The sequence below is a fragment of the Saccopteryx bilineata genome, chromosome 3 (genome assembly GCF_036850765.1).
Source record: "Saccopteryx bilineata isolate mSacBil1 chromosome 3, mSacBil1_pri_phased_curated, whole genome shotgun sequence".
NCBI lineage: Eukaryota > Metazoa > Chordata > Mammalia > Chiroptera > Emballonuridae > Saccopteryx > Saccopteryx bilineata.
Genome location: NC_089492.1, coordinates 31,098,965 through 31,117,187, shown reverse-complemented (window position 1 = coordinate 31,117,187; position 18,223 = coordinate 31,098,965). Strand labels below are relative to the sequence as shown.

Here is an 18,223-nt window from a genome sequence, read left to right as displayed (position 1 = left end):
TCTTTAAAGCAGAACATTACTTCCATTAGTTGTATCAGATAGAAAGCTTTTACATTTAATTAAACAAATTAATTATGAGCTTTAAACCAACCTCGCATATGAATTAGATTTACAAAATATGTAACCTTTGGTTGACCTAGATTTCATTTTGTAAATTGGGCCCCATCACAACCTAGTAATCAATAAATAGAACACCACAAATAGTATCCCTTGTATTTGTCAGATACTATAAATGATCAGCTTGGTGAATGCCAAAAGCAAACAGCTATTGATCTATTGGTCTAGCCTTTTGGGACCCATCTCCTGAAAGCATGGGATGAAAAACAGTTCTCCAGAAAGTAACTTGATCATAAATTCCCAACTGGGTAGTCATCCAGGCATATAACGTTTTTAGTAAAAGGTTTATCTTTGCCTTAAGCCCTGTCCATTGCTTTTGTGTACTTAAGTTAACCTTGAAATAAGCACACCCACCTTCAAGAGCACGCCATCTTGTTAACTATCGTTTAACCCAGTGGTAGTCAACCTGGTCCCTACAGCCCACTAGTGGGCGTCCCAGCTTTCATGGTGGGCAGTAGCGGAGCAACCAAAGTAAAAAGATAGATTTAACTATATAGTACATTGTTTTATAAAGATTTATTCTGCCAAACTCAGCGAAAATCCAACATGAAGTACTTGGTAAGTAATTATTATTATATGCTTTAACTTGCTGTAACTCTGCTTTATAAATTTTATACAGTAAAGTTACTTCCCTACTTTATAAATCACCATTACTGTGGAACCGGTGGGTGGTTAGAAAATGTTACTACTAACAGAGATACAGAAGTGGGCGGTAGATATAAAAAGGTTAACCACCCCTGCTTTGACCCAATCCCCACCTTGCCTCCCCCCACCTTCATGTAATATTCTTTACATTCCCTTCTTAATCTCAAGTGCATACAAGAAACTGAAAAACTGTTAATTCTCGAAAGTGTTTGAGATGTTGCTTCCTGGTCACTGTCATCAGTTTGGCTCAGAATAATCCCATAAAAATTTTCTCCAGGTTTGGACACTTCTTATGTCAGCACTTATTTGCAGCCAGTAGAGCTCTGAGGAAGCCCCTCTAGGACAGCACTGTGGCCCCGGACCCCTCGCTAGGCACAAGCCAGGGCCGTTGTATCCCACCAGCTCCTCGCTTCCCATTGGGTAGGAACTTGGGTGAGTTTTCTTTTTAAATCCTAGGCGTCCTTACTTTTATAGGTCCATGACTTTATCTGAGCTATTCTTAGAAAATCATAGTGGTGAATAAGTGTTGAGATAATCCAGGGAAATGAAATAAAAAAAGGTTGCTGCTTTTAATTTCTGCTTTTTAATTGCTTACTGAGTGTCTCAACAAGATCTTTACTGGTTAAATGAGACAACTCTCTTTAGCTGCAAAAGAGAAAGGACACTTGCTTTCCCACCCCAAATGCCCAATAGGATGAACACAGTTTTTGCGGATCCCCGAACCCAGAGTGGCAGAGATGAGCGCCGTGGGCTGTCCAGTGTGATAACTCAACTGATCTCTGAAAAGCCAAGCAGGAGTCCCAGGGAGAGGAACAGGACACCCTGGAATGAGTGCTCCTTGAGAGAGATTTGGGGCCTGTGCTTTGGACAGCACCCTGTAAACTCTCTCTGGGCCTTGCTCAGGTATCCTTAGGTGACTGGAATCTTTATGGGGTTGTCTGCAGAAAAATGTTCTCTAGGCGCAACGCAATCTTACAGGGATAACCCACCGCAATTGGCTCACCCAGAGATGGGCACATAGAGGCTAGTTTTCCCTAGAAATATGTTCATTCTCCAGCTGTCAGAAGAAAAACTAAAATTAACACAAGAAATTGTGCCTCTGAAGCTGATAAGCCCCAGGACAGTCAGCCTCCCATTAATACTAAGATGACCAAGATGGAGATCTTTTGATACTTCTAAATTAATTTCTTGCATGCGCAAGTAGAAAATGCTGGCTATAAGATTAAGCATAATGAATGGAAAATATATTTAATTGCTTTCTTGAAACTTCAAAGAGAGAATTTGACTAAATGAATCAACCTATGATGTCATTTAAGCGTCAACCCAATTCTTTGCAGTATTAGAAAAATGTAGCTATCTTTATTTTGAAAAGGGAAAGGTCATTTGGAACTTGATCTGTAAAGGACAGATACAGAGTTTAAGTGCCTCCAAAATAAAATTGGAATCTAACTGTTCTTTTATAAACCAGTGAGTTATTCTCATGGGTAAAAGGGCTCTGTCCATGTCAGAGTTTGTCATACATTATTTTGTAAATGTGAGATAATTTTCTACCTCCCAGTGGTATTGTTGAAATTAATTTAAAGGCAAGAGTTTTGTAATAATTGGGTGTTCTAAAACTCTCAGAAATATGGCAACTAACTTAAATGCTTTTCAAATTCATGTGCTCTAAGACTAATTGTTAGTAAATAAAAATTAGTTTGTTAATATAAAATACATGTCTTTATTTTACCTGGGCTTACAAAAGATAATCATTAATTACTGAACATAAGTTTACCTACTTTGGGCTTATGTAATGTATTTGCCAGTAAAATACCCTATGTTTCTAGAGGTTATAAAATGCCTTCATAAACTTGCCAACGTAAAAAATGTTTAACTGCATACTTCTTAGTAAATAAGTGATGAGAAACTTCTAGGGTGTATTGCACGGTAAACCATGGTTGTAAATTGAATGAATAGGAGGCGTTATGGGAAACCCAACAGGGCCTCTTGGTTCTTCCCTGCCCTGGCAATACCCATTTTTTGTTTTGTTTTGTTTTCATTCCTTCATGTATTTAAGCTGGACTTAAATTAGATGAAGGAAGTATGAGCTGACATCATAGAAAGGAGACATATTGCATTTATTGCCAAGGTTTGATAAAGTCATTTCAAGAAACTGCCAATTGGTAACTGCTTCCTTTCACAGCTGGCTCCCAGGAGACAAAGACTTTGGAGATCATTGACTGTCACCTGGAGATTTTGTCCAGTTAAAAGATACTCTCCAACCTTGATGGAAGGAACCACATCATGCACCTAACCGTGAATGGACAGCTACCCCTCACTCTGACACTGACCTCCACCTACAACAGACATCAAAGACTCCTCTAGGATGAGAAGCGGCTGACTTCAGAGGTGGACAGCTCTCCCAAGACTTGCACAAAGCCTGTCTACCTTTGCATTGATATTTAAACTCAGAAACCAACTGCTTGTTTTTACCTCTGTACTAATGATATTAGTCATGTAAAGCCAGTAGCCACGGCCACCATCACAGCCGCCTGGCCCATGCAGGTTCGCATTAGATTCAGACAGACAATAATGAAACAACGGAGCCAAGAACTGGTGGGTCATTACCTTTAATCCTAGCTTGCAACCGGTGGGCAAGTAAAAACACACAGTGGCTCCAAAATCCACTCATTCAGTGCTCACAAAGCTACTGATTTATCAGAGTTCCTAGAATTTAAGGTTTCTAGCTTACCAGCCTTATTCACCTCTGTTCTCCATCTCCTTCTGTCTGTACAAACTCTGCACAAACTCGCTTCTCCTTCAGCACTCCACCATCTTGGCTGCTTCTCCTCTCCTCCATGTGGCCTTTCTCTGCTCTCCTTTCTCTGATCTCTCCTCTAATGCTAATCTCAGGAACCGAGAGAGCAAGCTCCAGGTCTGCCCATTTTATAGTGTAGAAATCAAAACCTTTAATCCAATATACAAACAAGGAAGTCTCTGATACAAAGTCACTTATCTGAGGCATAATGGGATTCCTCGAGAGAGTGCACCACCCCACATCATGCAATCAGTCAAGGTTGTGGAGAAAAGCTTAGTCTTAAAACTAAGCCTTAGGCTATAACGACCCGACCTGCCCACAGCCTGTCCCCCACATTCAATACAATCTATAAGTGAGCAAACATATATATCATATTTATAAACTTATTTGACTAACAAGTCATAATAATAAGAGCTCCAGAGTCATAATCAGTGTGTAGTATTTGTTTTAGTCATAATACTTATATTTGTTCATTGGGTTTTTCTATATTGTACAACTAATTATGATTACTGAACATGTATAAGATAACTCTTAACATGAACTCTTTTTATGGCTTATGTAAATGTTATAATAAATGCAAAACACAAAAAAATGAGACAGGTAATAAAACTCAGATTAACACATGACTACTTTCCATTTACCGGACCTTTCTCTCTTTTTTTGAGAAATTTGGCCTCGATTTGCATACCGTGGTTATGGTATTACCTCATCCCCAATGGCCCACCTTTTCAACAAGATCACTTAGCTGATACTGAGACTTCCTGAGTACAAGCCTTCCTAGTGCAGGAGACAACACTACCAGAACAAAAGATTGGTTTTCAACACATCCTTCAGATAGGTTTATTACCAAAAGGAGAACAACAAAAAATAAATTTCAATGGAAAGTAACCTCACAGGGTGATCTGACTACAAATTCCTAAATTGGCAGGTCAGGGAGAGTAGTCATGCCCCAGGCATATAACTTTCGTTAAAGGGCTATCTGCCTTAAGCAAACCCTGTCCATTGTTTCTGAGCGTCTGGGTAAACACATCTGTGAGATAAGAATACCTCCCCCCCAGAAAAGAACATCTTGTTAACCAGCCTGTAATCCAGGAACTGCAAGACTGTCATCCTCTGAAGCATCTGAGATCTTGTGTCCCAGAAATTCTCATCAGTTTGGCTCAAATAAACTTACAAACTTTCTCTATAGGTTTGGACATTTCTTGTATCAACAGCATGAAATATTTTTATTTTACTGCTCTTTGTATTCAAGGCACCCATCTCTGTACCCTTAGAGATGATGTAGCTATAAATGCATGTAGAAAGGCCTTACAAACCTAACCCTTGTGCTGTGCATTTTGATAACCCTAACTGCCTCCACATTAGGAAGGTGCAGGGCTACTGCATTCCTTAAAGATGACTGCTCTGTTTTTGAAGAAAACTGTAAAGCCAGGAGCCAGGGCTGCCAATATCAAAGCAGCCTGGCCAGTGCGGGTTCGCATTGGATTCGGACAGTCAGTAAAGAAACAACGGAGCCAAGATCTGGTGGGCCATTATTTTTAATTCTAGCTTGCACCCGGCGAGCAAGTAAAAACACACACTGGGCACCAAAACCCACTCACATTCAGTGCTCACTAAGCTACTGACTTATCCGAGTTTCCTAGAATCAAAGGTTTGTAGCTCACCAGATTTATTCTCCTCAGTTCCCCATCTCCTTCCTTCTCCCTGCACAAGCTCTGCACTAACTGGCTTCTCACTCAACACTCCGCCATCTTGGCTGCTTCTCCTGGCCTCCTCCACGTGGCCTTTCTCTGCTCTCTTCTCTTCCCTCTAATGCTAATAATCCCAGGAACCAAGAGCACGAGCTCCTGTTCTGCCCCCATTTTATAGTCTAGATTCATAACCTTTAATCCAATATACGAAATAAGGAAGTTTCTAATACAAAGTCACTTATCTGGGACATGATGGGATCATACCACCCCACATCAAAACGGGTGGGAAAGGCTTAATCCCAAAACCAAGCCCCAGGCTACAAGCCCGCCCACAGCCTGCCCACAGCCCGCCCCCAACACACATTAATATCATCTGGGTGATGGCCTCCATGTGGGCAACGCCATCTTTAACAAAGTGAGCATAATACATTTTATCCGCCCAACAGGTACACACAGCCAGTCGTGAGCAAGGGAAGGAATGTCACTCCCCCACCCACAACATTCCAACCCCTCTTCTTGTCTGCTTCCTTGTTGGGCAGATAAAGTGTATTATGCTCACTTTGTTAAAGATAACACGAGGAGGCCCTCGCCCAGGTGATATTAATGTGTGTTGGGGGTGGGCTAAAGGCAGGCGGAATCCTTGTAGCCTGGGGCTTGGTTTTGGGATTGAGCCTTTCCCACCCTTTTTGCTGTAGGGTGGTACAATCCAATCATGCCTCAGAAGTGACTTTGTATTAGAGACTACCCTATTTTGTATATTGGATTAAAGGTTGTGAAGCTACACTATAAAATGGGGGCAGAATGGGACTTGGCTCTTGGTTCCTGGGATGATCAGCATGAGAGAGTAGAGCCAGCAGCGGAAGGAGGCCATGTGGAGGAGGCCAGGAGAAGCAGCTAAGATGGCAGAGTGCTGAGTGAGATGCCAGTTTGTGTAGAGTTTGTATCTGGGATAAGGAAGGAGATGGGGAACAGAGGAGAATAAGTCTGGTGAGCTAGAAACCTTTGATTCTAGGAAACTCGGATAAGTCAGTGGCTTTGTGAGCACTGAGTGTGAGTGGGTTTTGGAGCCCAGTGTGTATTTTTACTTGCCTGCCGGGTGCAAGCTAGATTAAAGGCTATGGCCCACCAGTTTGTGGCTCCGTTGTTTCTTTACCGACTGTCCGAATCCAATGCGAACCTGCAAGGGCTGGGCTGCTTTGATAGTGGTGGCCCTGGCCGTACCTCCTGGCTTTACATTCCTCTAGAACCCCGATGAGAGAGAGGGCAATGATGCTAGGGGGCCTGGCAAATGCAGTCAGAAATGGCAGCTCCCACCTGGCAAACGGGGAAGTCAATGGAATACCCTGCCACCAACAAAACACTTTGTTAATGGTGCGTCTATGATAACAAAGTGCTTCAACTGAAAGCATGTTACAAAATGTTATATAGACAGGTATACACACATATGCAATATAATCTCAGCTCTGTAAAATAAATATATTAAAAGCATAAAGGCCATATACCAACATGTTGGTTGTTGTGTGGGAGATTCTAGATACTATTCTTCCTACTTTCCTACTATTTTTCTAATTTTTAAAATAATCTGTATTGCTTTGATATCTGAAAATTTTACATAAAATGTAAAAATAAATTCACTAAAATTATAGCAGATTTCAGTTTTTAGCAAAAGGGAAAAATAAATGTTCAATTTTCTTTTTTTTATTGATTTTCTTGGAGAGAGGGGAGAGAGAGGAGTGGGAAGCATCAGCTCATAGTCACTTCTCCTATGTGCCTTGACCCTATTGAACTGGCAAACTAAGCTTTTCAGGCTGACGCTCCATCCACTGTGCCACCACAGGTCAGGCTGTTCAACTGCAAAACAAATAATGATCTGTCCTGCAAAAGACTTTGACCATTGCCCTGATGATGAAGGTTGACAACCAGTAATTAGGAAAAAGCTTTCCAAATGTCAAAGTGAATGACCTGCCTCAAACCTCTTTCTCTGGGTCAAATCATTCTTGTTTTTTGGGGTTTGTTTGTTTTTTTTCTGTTAAATATTCTGGTTAATCATTGATGAACAAGGAGCCTGACTGCGGGAGATGTATGGAGAGTAACATTGTAAGAAATCAGTAAGGCAAACAAATTATGATCAAAATGTTTTGAAAGCCTGCATCTACTTTTACTAAGTAGCTGTATTTGTTCCTTTTATTGTTGTTTTCTTTCTTTCTTTTTTTTAAAGCAATATTTGTGTAATACAGAAGGCATTGCCCTAGGGAAAACCTCAAGCATATCCTTGAGTGAAGAACTTAGGTCTTAAGGGTTTTAATACTTTTGCTTTGGAGGAAGCGATTTCCCTCACCATAGCGGTAACATAAAACTCAAGGACTTGAGGGGAAGTGCTGAGAGGGGTTTAAATATACATTCCAGTAAGGCCGCCCTGCTCATCTCCTGATCTTGCTGACAGGAGCCTTGGAGAAACGTTTAAGGTTCTTTTCATTGACCTGAGCCTCTAGTCTAGGTCTTCATGTCTAGAGAAACCCATGCTCTGTCACCCAGGGATCGGTGATCTGTTCCTCCATCAGTAGAGCTGCAGGTGCTCGAGCAACAAGAATCAGAGGCTGTATTTCATGTCCCGGGCAAGCGGGACAGAGAAGAGATGGGACCAGGCCACCTGGCGGCAAGTGTGAGTGCCTGATGGAGCGGAGCAGCATATCTGAAATATTTCTCTCGGAAACCTTTGTCAGGGCTGTAATTTTTCTGCTGGAGGGTGGAGGCGAATATTGAGGCCACGCTGGCTTCTAGCCCACCCAGACTTCTCATCAGTCACCACACTGAGTGGAGGCAGTCAGCACTAGGTGAAAGAAATTTTCATTTGGCTCTTTTCATTGACCCGGTTCTGACTGGAAATGGAGGGTGGGAAGCAATATCTAGGAGTGCCAGCTGAACACATCACGGGAGGCTTTGGATTCCCGTAGAACACCAGTGAAAAGGGTGGGTCAGGGGGATATAAGGCGCAGAGTAATCAAGGCAGGGGAACAGACTGCCTTCAACTTGTCAAGCTGCCCAACGGGAGGAGTAGGAGGCAGCTGCTTTAGCAAAGACGGGCTGACGCCACCGAGGGGACCCTAGACGGCAAGAGCTCAGCGAGGAGCATCCCAGCCCCAGCGGTGCAGAGGCTTGGCGGCCGCGCTTGCCTGCTCGGCCCTCCGCTCTGCGCAGGGGCGGGCCGGCTCCGCTGCGCTCCCGGGGCAGCTGAAGGGGCGCCCAGGGGGTTCCACGGGGCACCCAGGGGGAGGGAACGGGAACGGCGACCGGGTACCTTGGTGCCCTGGTGGAAGTCGTCGACGGATCTTGTGCCCATGAAGGGGAACTGCATGTGAGTGTGCGTGTCGATGCCGCCGGGCAGGACGAGCTTGCCCGCAGCGTCGAGGACCCGCAGCCCGGCGGGCGCGCCCCCAGGCGGCCTCAGGTCGCTGCCGAGCGCCCGCACCACGCCGTCCTCCACCAGCACGTCCGCCACCTGCGAGAAGTCGTCGTTGACCACGACACCCCCGCGAATCAGGAGCCGCGACGGCGCTGCCATGGCAGGGGGCGTGCGGACTGCTCTGGGCGAGCTGGGGTCGCCCTCCCTCACGATTCCCAAGAACCGTCCCCAGCGTTCAGCCCCGGCTACAGACCACGGGCAAGTCCGGACTCCCGGAGCCGGAGCCGGTTTGTCAATTGGGCCCGGATGCCGGCTCCACCCCCAGGACCGCTGGCCTGGAGCTGGGGCGGGGTCAGAACAGGAGAGAGCACAGTTCTGACCCCTTCGCTTTCAAGTCACCCTGCATTCAGGTGTACTCCCAGGTGTGCATCCAGGTCTGAATCATTGCAAGGAAAAGATCTTGGAGTTTTAAAAGTAAGGGATGCTTTGGGAAACGAAATCCACCTCATGAAACGAAATCCACAGCAATATGTCTGTGTACACACACACACACACACGCACACACACGCACGCACACGCGGAGTAAGTGGGCAACCAGCACCAGCAGCAGCAGCAACAATGAAAATACCCATACTGAGCCAGAAAGACACACTCGATCTTGATTTCCTTTTAAAACTTCTTTCCATGAAGAGTTAATCATCATACGATTCCCAGTAATTGGCAGACTAAAAGTTCAAAGTGAAATATTTAATCTATTTGAAATGAAAAGGACTTAGTATCAACTATTCTCCAGGTTTTAGTAATATAATACATACCAGCAAGTTTTTCTTGGAAAATAACAGGTAACGTAACTCTAAAGATATAGGGTGTGTTTTTTTTTTTCCTCTCAGCTTTCCACAAAACTAGCTTTGAAGACTTTGGTTAAATCTTTTATCCTCTTGGTATAAAACTGGTGTGTATCTTCCCATACAAAACTGAGATATTTGTTCTTCCCCTCCAGATATGCTTTGAGTCACAAATATGCTGATGAATGTGAATGCACCTTAATAAAACAGGAACACCATAATTATCTGTTTAACAAATATTATACTAGCTTTATAAAGACTGATCCAAAAAGGGGAATCCCATAGAGGTGTAGGTGACAAAGATAAATCAAGTTCTTGAGCTCAAGGAGCTAAGAGCCAACAAGACATATATTTCAATACATAACAATATCTAAAATAGAACATTTTACCTCTGAAAGAGGATAAGAGTTTAGAAGAAAAAGATAGTTTATTTCTGTCTTGAAGAAAATTAACCATGGAAGTTTCACAAAGAGGTATTCGTACCAGGATACAAAGGACATGAACGTGCAGAAATGAGGGATGGGAAGAGGAATGGTGTTCTAAGTTGAAGGAACAGAATAGGTGGAAGCATAGAGGAGATGATGACAAGTTGAGTCTGAGCTCCATGAGGTTAACCTGGGGGGGGGGGGGGGCATGGTTGGATAACCAGGGATCGTTGCTTTCTAGTCCTCAGGGCAACCAGATAGCACAGTGTATGGAAGGCAGTGAAGCAGCTTTTCAAGGGCACCAAGATCAAATGTCGTAGAAAGGTTGGAGTGAGGTGGACATCTACTGTTCTGGCATCTGTTCTTGTCCTTACTCTGCTAACAGTCACTGCAGTGTCCTGGGTGGGAAGTCCTCCACCTGTATTCTTAGAACACTTGCCTTGATGGGACTGATGGGACCTCTGGTTCTGGGACTGACCTGTGCAACTAAGTTCTGCAGGAAATCACAAGAAATCCTCAGAGCCACACTGATGCGTTCAGGAGTGGGTGCCTGCCCCAAGCAGACTAAGACTTCCGTAAGGTTGAGCAGCCAAGGAGTTTGTTCTTTCCTGATGGACTCGAATCCAGGAAGGTGCAAACAAGAGGCTCTGGCAGCCGTCGAAACAACACAAGGAGACAATCCATCTGTGAACAAAGCCAACACAAAGAACAGGTGGGGAGGAGAGAGACTGGGTTCTTACAACATTGTTGAAGCTCCTGAAAACAATCCCCTCCCCTGTTTTCCACTGTTTGCTGAAGCTGGTTTCCTTTGGGTCTTTTGATATTTTCTTTTTAATTTTTTATTTATTGACGAGAGAAAGAGAGAGAGAGAGAGAGAGAGAGAGAGAGAGAGAGAGAGAAAGGGGGTGTAGGAGTGAGAAGCAGTTGCCCCTCACATGTGCCTTGACTGGGCAAACCTGGGGTTTAGACTGACGAGATGAGCTCAGCATTTTAAGTTGGCGCTTTGTCCACTGTGCCACCACAGGTCAGGCTCTTTTGTTATTTTCAACAGTCCACTAACAGTTTGGGAAGATACCTTTGAGTTTGGAGACTAGGTGGTCACATATGACCTTGAGATAGCATTTTCAATAGTGAAAAGCAAGGTATTATTTTTGCCAAATTTCCTCAAGCTTTAGATTGTACAAACTTCAAGATGATTAAACATTCGAGAGCATCAATACTTTCAAGTCCCATAGATTCTTCTGTCAAGCTAAGAAAAAGAAATGCAAGAATGTTGCGCAATTACTGTCAAAAGGCCATTGTGTAATGGTGAAAGTAGTAATTATAAACACAATGGAACTCCTACAGGCTCTCCAAGTAAGCACCACCCTAGAATAGTAAGACCGAATGTCAGGGTGGTTGTGACATCCTTTCTGAAACTGTCCAGATGAATGATTTCAAAGGTTTCCTTATCTTAGACACTTTATAACATGAAATGCCCTGCAACACAGCACAAAACAAACTTTCCATGTTTAATTAACTCAATCTTTTATCAGAAAGGGAGGTTTGTAGAATGTCACTGAAGCAGGAGGAAATAGCTCATTGAGATTCACTTAAGCAGCAGAAGAAGGTGGTGGGTCAGTTTAACTAGAAATGTGGGCTGGTGGGGTCATCCCCCTTTCTGGCCATTATTGTCCTACACTACATGGAAGGCTGTGCCCAGGCTAATGTGCCCAGAGGAGAAGTGTGTCCTCAAAGCACCCTCACCTCCCATTTCTTTGCCTGCTCAGCCACCTCCTTACCCTGACACTCGGGGCTCTCAATGGGCAGGAAACAAATATTAAGAAAACTGGTGTTGGCTTTGGGAGGAAGGCAGGAAGCCAGACGACTGCTGGTGAAACAATCAGTTTGATTGATTGATTGATCATAGTCTGTCTAAGAGCACATTACATGCATCCCCCTGTACCCATGGAAAATATGTCCCGAGACCCCCAGCAGGTGCCTGAAACTACAGAGAGTACTGAACCAGGACAGAGTGAGACAGAGTGAGATTTCATCACTCTACTCAAAAGAGCGTACAATTTTTTAAAAGATGTTTATTTATTCATTTTAGAGAGGGGAAAGAGAGAGAGAGAGAAAGAGAGAGAAGGGGGGAGGAGGGGGAGCATCAACTCCCACTTGTGCCTTGACCAGGCAAGCCCAGGGTTTTGAACTGACGACCTCAGTGTTCCAGGTCGACACTTTATCCACTGCGCCACCACAGGCCAGGCAAGAGCATATAATTTTTTTTTTAAGTTATTCCCCCTGGCCGGTTGGCTCAGTGGTAGAGCGTTGGCCTGGTGTGTAGGAGTCCTGGGTTTGATTCCCAGCCAGGGCACACAGGAGAAGTGTCCATCTGCTTCTCCACCCCTCCCCCTCTCCTTCCTCTCTGTTTCTCTCTTCTCCTCCCGCAGCCAAGGCTCCATTGGAGCAAAGTTGGTCCAGGCACTGAGGATGGCTCTATGGCCTCTGCCTCAGGTGCTAGAATGGCTCTGGTTGCAACAGAGTAGCGATCCAGATGGGCGGAGCATTGCCCCTGATGGGCATGCCGGGTGGATCCTGGTCGGGCACATGCGGGAATCTGTCGGACTGCCTCCCTGTTTCCAATTTCAGAAAAATACAAAAAAAAATAATAATAAAAATAAAAAAGTTTTTCCCTTTCTCTATCTCTCTCCCTTCTCCCCACTTCCACAGCCATGGCTGAACTGGCTCCAGTGAGATGGCCTTGGGTGCTGAGGACGGCTTCTGTGGCCTCGGCCTCAAGCTCTAAAATAGCTCCATTGCAGAGCAGTGGAGCAATGCCCAAGATGGGCAGAAATCACCTCATAGAAGGCTTGTGGGGTGGATCCTGGTCAGGGTGCATGCGGTTGTCTGTCTCTCAGCCTCCCCTGCTCTCAATTTTGAAAAAAGTGGGAAGAGAGAGAGGAAGGGGGTGGGGGTAAAGGGAGAGAGAGAATCAACTTTTTGCTCCGTTTAGTTATGTCCTCATTGGTTGCTTCTCCTGTGTGCCCTGACTGGGGTTCTAACCCACAACCTTGGTGTGTGCCAGGCTTAAGGCCAAGGCTTGCCATGTAAAATTTAGGAGTCGATTATTTCTGGAACTTTTCATTTAATATTTTCAGGTCATAATTGACTGTGCAACTGAAACCACAAAAAGCGAAACCACAGATAAAGAGAGGACTAATACTGTGTGTTTTTTTTTTAAGGGTGTAACCAGAGGATTAATTTTAAGGGAAGATTACAATGAACGTTTAACCCGTAGAAACATATGTGCTGTGAAGTGGAGGTGAGAGCGACTCGGCAGGAAGGCTTTCCCGACCCTGACTGACGGGCTAAGGCACAGCAAGGTGGAGGAGCACATGGCGACTGTCTTCACTGAGTGGTTCAGGTTTGGGGGAAACCCACAGGCTTTCTGTGGTCAGCCATTCTGGGGTCACTGAGTCTGCTTTTGCTGTTCTGACCTAGCCCATCTCCACCCCTACTCCAGGCTCCGGGCCAGGAGAGGGTTTCACACCATTGTTTTCTACCGGACGGAAAAGCTGAAAGGCTGGCGAGGGGGTGTGAGCAAGACTGAGCAGGGAAGCAGGGAGAGACTGGCATGGAGCTGGGAGTCTCGGGACAGCACCGTGCTGGGGTCTGCGGGAAGCCCTACCCCCAGGTCCACACGGGGATCCGAGTGTCTGGCAGGGTGATGAGGCTACACCTGAATCAGCATAGAAGGGAGGGGGGCGGGAGCAGCCTGGAAGGGTCAAAAGGAAAGAAAATTGAATAAAGAATTACGATGAGGAGTCTAACCCTGGCTCTGATGCCAGCTTCTGGTGTAAGCTTGCTCAAGTCACTTCCTCTCAGCGCTTCTGTCACCTTGACTGAAGATGAGGAGCTGGGTTGACAGGAGCTTATAAGACCCAAGCCTGCATGCTTAGACAGTCTGTCATTCTGTGAACAGGGACGGAATCCCGTGCAGAGGGTGCCCGACACAGTCGAGTTAACTCTTCTCAGATCACGATGAGTAAACCGGAGACCGAAAGGACTTGCCTTCTATATTTTGGACTATTTTATCCCTGTTCCCTGCTCTGAGGCAGAGGGGATCTGTTCAGAGAGGCCACCGCATACAGAGCGTACCACCTGGGGTCCCTGGGGATGGTGCTCAGCAGACTGGTCTTACAGTCCTTGTGCTGATCGTCAGGGATAGTATTTTCTCACTGAACAGCAAGTAAACGTGTGAGAGGCAGGAGTGGTCCCCTGACTGTAGGTCCACCTCACAACTCCAGGGGGCACTCTTACCTGAAGCACCTCTCCTGAGCAGAAGGAGGACAGAGGTGCCTGCAAGAACCAGACCAGCAGCGGTAGCTAAGATTTACTGAGCACTCACATTAAGTCAGTACCTGGCTAAATTCTTCCCATGCATAATTTTCCTTCATCCTCACAACTGCTCTCTGAACTCAGTACTATTCCACCTTTAACAGGCAGGCCTTTGGAGGCCCAGTGATTTGCCCAAGGTCACCCTGCAATAAATATTGGAGATAAATTATTCTGAAACCTGTAATTGACCCATCTTATGTCTCCAAACTTTTAAGCCAGATTCCAATCCTGGCTGTGCTTGGGCCTCAAGTTGTGTAAGTGAATAAATGATAACGCAGGAATGAAATCCTGCATCCCTGAACTTACTGCACGCCTCCTGCTAATCCTGACACGCTGCTTCGAGCTGCCTCACACCGTTACCTCAGCATCGTGGAGCCATTCTGTGTGTTTGCTCAGATAACTAAGGTCATGCTCGTTTAAAAAAAAATTGTAAAGTGGGTTTTCCTATAATAAATTAACAAGTATGGTGGGACCAGACCCCACACACCAACACATCTGCCTGGAGGGCGTGGGAGGGGGCTTTCAGGACACGCTGTTGTGTAACCTCCAAGAAACTCAAGGCCATAATTTTTTAAAAGTTCTTATCTCTTCTACAGTCATATTACCTGGTTTGTTGTTTCTTTCTTTTTTTTTTTAAGTGAGAGAGAGAGAGACAGGGACAGAGACAGGCTGGAAGGGAGATTAGAAAGAGATTGTGGCACCTTAGCTGTTCATTGATTGTTTTTTCACATGTGCCTTCAAGCCAGTGGCCTTTGGCTCAAGCCAGTGACTATGGGGGTCATGTCTGAGATCCCACACTCAAGCCCGCACCCTGCGCTCAAGCCGGAGACCTCGGGGTTTCAAACCTGGGTCCTCAGCATCCGAGGTTGCTGCTGTAGCCACTGTGCCACCACCTGGCCAGGCTTGTTTTATAAAGGAGCTCTGACACGAGGGTGGCGGTTTCAAGCACATCCTGGAGAGTTGGCTCTGGCTGGGTGTACTAGTTTCCTATGGCCGCTCTAACACATAACCACAAATTCGGCAGCTCAAGAGAAAACCAATTTATTCTCTTATGGTTATGGATGCCAAGTCAGTCTCACCAAGCTAAGGTCAAGATGTTGGCAGGGCTGATTCCTTCTGGGGGCTTCGTAGGGAGAATCTGTTTTCTTGCCCCTTCCTGCCTTTGCTGGCTGTGCACGTGGGGCGGAGGCTGCGTCCTTCCATTGTGGTCTCCACGGTCACGCTGACTTCTCTGAGGTGTCAGATCTCCCCAAATCTTCTTCCTATGAAGACACTTGAGATTACGTTTAGGGCCCACCTAGATGATCCAGGATAATCTTGTAACTGTATAGCAACATCATTTCTTTCTTTCTTTTCCTTTTCCTTTTCCTTTTCCTTTTCCTTTTCCTTTTCTTTTCCTTTTCCTTTTCCTTTTCCTTTTCCTTTCCTTTTCCTTTTCCTTTTCCTTTTCCTTCCCTTCCCTTCCCTTCCCTTCCCTTCCCTTCCCCTCCCCTCCCTTCCCCTCCCCTCCCCTCCCCTCCCCTCCCCTCCCCTCCCCTCCCCTCCCCTCCCCTCCCCTCCCCTCCCCTCCCCTCCCCTCCCCTCCCTTCCCTTCCCTTCCCTTCCCTTCCCTTCCCTTCCCACCTCCCTCCCTCCCTCTCTTTCTTTTTTTCTTTCTTTGAGAGAGAGAGGGGCAGGAGAGAGAGGGTGAGAAGCATTAAATCGCAGTTGCTTGCACTTTAGTTGTGCACTGAGCTTCTCCTATGTGCCTCAACCAGGGCCAGGCAGGTGTCCCCCTGCTCAAGCCAGTGACCTTGGGCTTTTCATGCCAGTGATCTTTGGGCTCAAGCTGGTGAGCTTTGGGATCACGTGGATGATACCCTCACTCAACCCCACACTGACGATCCCACGCTCAGAGCAAGCGACCTCAGCATTTCAAACCAGCGACCTCAGCGTTCTAGGTTGGCGCTTTATCCACCAACGGTCAGTCAGGCAGAAACTTCGTTTCTTTAATATGACCTTTTCTCCATTTGTTTTTTCCTTTTGCTTCAACCTGACCTCATCTAGATCCCTGAATCGCCTGCTTCCTTCTCCCTTGTACATTCACTACTCAATCATCAAGCTCTCGGGATAATGAGGATCTGATCAACATCAAGTAATCTTAGGAACAAAGACTCAGGTCTGTTAGCCACAGAGTTTCAAACACACTAGAGATAACATCAAGGCCTCAGTTGTTTTCCAGCTCGGCCCGGAAAAGTGGTGAAACCTGATGAAGTGACAGCATGGCCCACGTGGGGATCGGAGGCTCTGATCAACTAGCCCCAACCTAGCACTGACCCATCAGTAGGGATCGTAACCCTGACCACAACCTTAACCCTCTCAGTCGCCATGATTAATGGTCCCCCCCACACACATACCCCATCCTCCGGAGGCCATCAGAGGATCCAGGCTTCTGAGCATCAGCTCCCCTCTGACTTTGAGCAGGTGCCACTGTCTCAAAATAAACTCTCACTTTCTTTGCTGCAATCTCCTGCCTGTGTCTTCTTGGGCTTTGATGTGTGCAGGCAAATGGACCCCTGTAGTTTAGTAACAATTTCCCCTTTTCAAAATCCTTAACTTCACATCTGCAAAGTGCCTTTTGCCATATAAGGCAACATTCACAGGATCCAGGGACTAGGAAGATATCCGGATATCTTTGGGGCTTATCATTGTTCCCTTGAATAAAGAAGGCACTGCCTTCTCAATCGATGTATAGGGACACCAGGCGTGGCGGGAGGCTTTCCTCTGCCCACTCTGCCAGCGGCACCCACCTGTGCTTCCAGAAGCTCTCCTGCTCCTCTAACTCATACTGTGCCATGGGTCTTCAGTTATCTTGGACTTTTCTTAGCAAAATATATTACAGGGTTATAATAATACTTAAGGAAATAATGAAAGTGCTCTCTTGATTAGAAAGATGTAATAAGGTAAAATAAATACATTTGCATTTTGGAGCCAAACTGATCTGGATTTGAGTTCTGGATTTTTCTTTTGCTTAGCGTCTCGAATTGTTAGCTAAGTTTCTTAACTGTTCTAAGCCTCATGTCTCCCCTAATGGTAGTACTGGGTGCTGCACACTTTAAATGAGGTAACTCATGTAAAGCCTGGAGCTAATGCTTGTTAGAGGTTATTAGCAAAACTGACTGTTTATTTCTCTATTCTAGCAACTTTTTTTATTATTAATAGTTTTACCTTTTAATCATGAGATCCACAAGCATATGAAATGCTTCTACTGATTTGGAGAATTTTTTTGAGAACCAAGAGTGTCACCGGAGCTTCCTCGGCCCTTTAGAGAGAAAGTCACCGAGGCAGGAGAAGTGAGCCAGCTGGGCTGTATGGACTCCGGAAACACGTCACAGAGGCAGAAGCAGGGCCCTTGGAGACAGGTACAGACAGGGGTTTAACCTGGGATGAGCGGCCACTGCCTGCTGCTCCTCTCCTTTCAAGTCTCTTGAGAAACTTTAGAGCTTGGAAGGAAGGAAGCAAAGACACACGTCTGAGGAAAGGAGGAGTGGAGGAAAGGTGAGGGCGTGCTCCAGAAAGAGTATACACAGATTCTTTGTCTTAAGGGTTTTTATCTTTTATCTTTTCTTTTCTTCCTTCCTTCCTTCCTTCCTTCCTTCCTTCCTTCCTTCCTTCCTTCCTTCCTTCCTTCCTTCTTTCCATCTCTTTTCTTTTTCCTTTTTTTTTTTTTTTTTTTTTTTTTGAGAGAGGCAGGGAGAAGGAGATCCAGGAGCACTGAGCTTCTCCTGTATGTGCCCTGACCAGGGAATCAAGCCAGCCTCCTCCACGCTCCGGGATGATGTTCCAACAACCAAGCTAGCGAGCCAGGGTTTAGTTTTTATTGATTTCTAGATAGACAGAGAGAGAAAGGGAGAGAGGGGGCAGGGAAAAGGGAAGCGTTC

The 18,223-nt window shown here is 45.6% G+C and overlaps 1 protein-coding gene across 1 annotated transcript in view; it reads right to left on the bottom strand.

The window, feature by feature from the left end:
* Positions 1 to 8,957, bottom strand: part of DPYS (dihydropyrimidinase) — a 95,826-nt gene extending 86,869 nt beyond the window's left edge. The window contains exon 1 of the mRNA XM_066265840.1: positions 8,549 to 8,957. Within this exon, the coding sequence (XP_066121937.1) occupies positions 8,549 to 8,812 (264 nt within the window). The 5' untranslated portion in view covers positions 8,813 to 8,957. The remainder of the gene's footprint in view (positions 1 to 8,548) is intronic.
* Between the last annotated feature and the right edge of the window lie 9,266 nt (positions 8,958 to 18,223).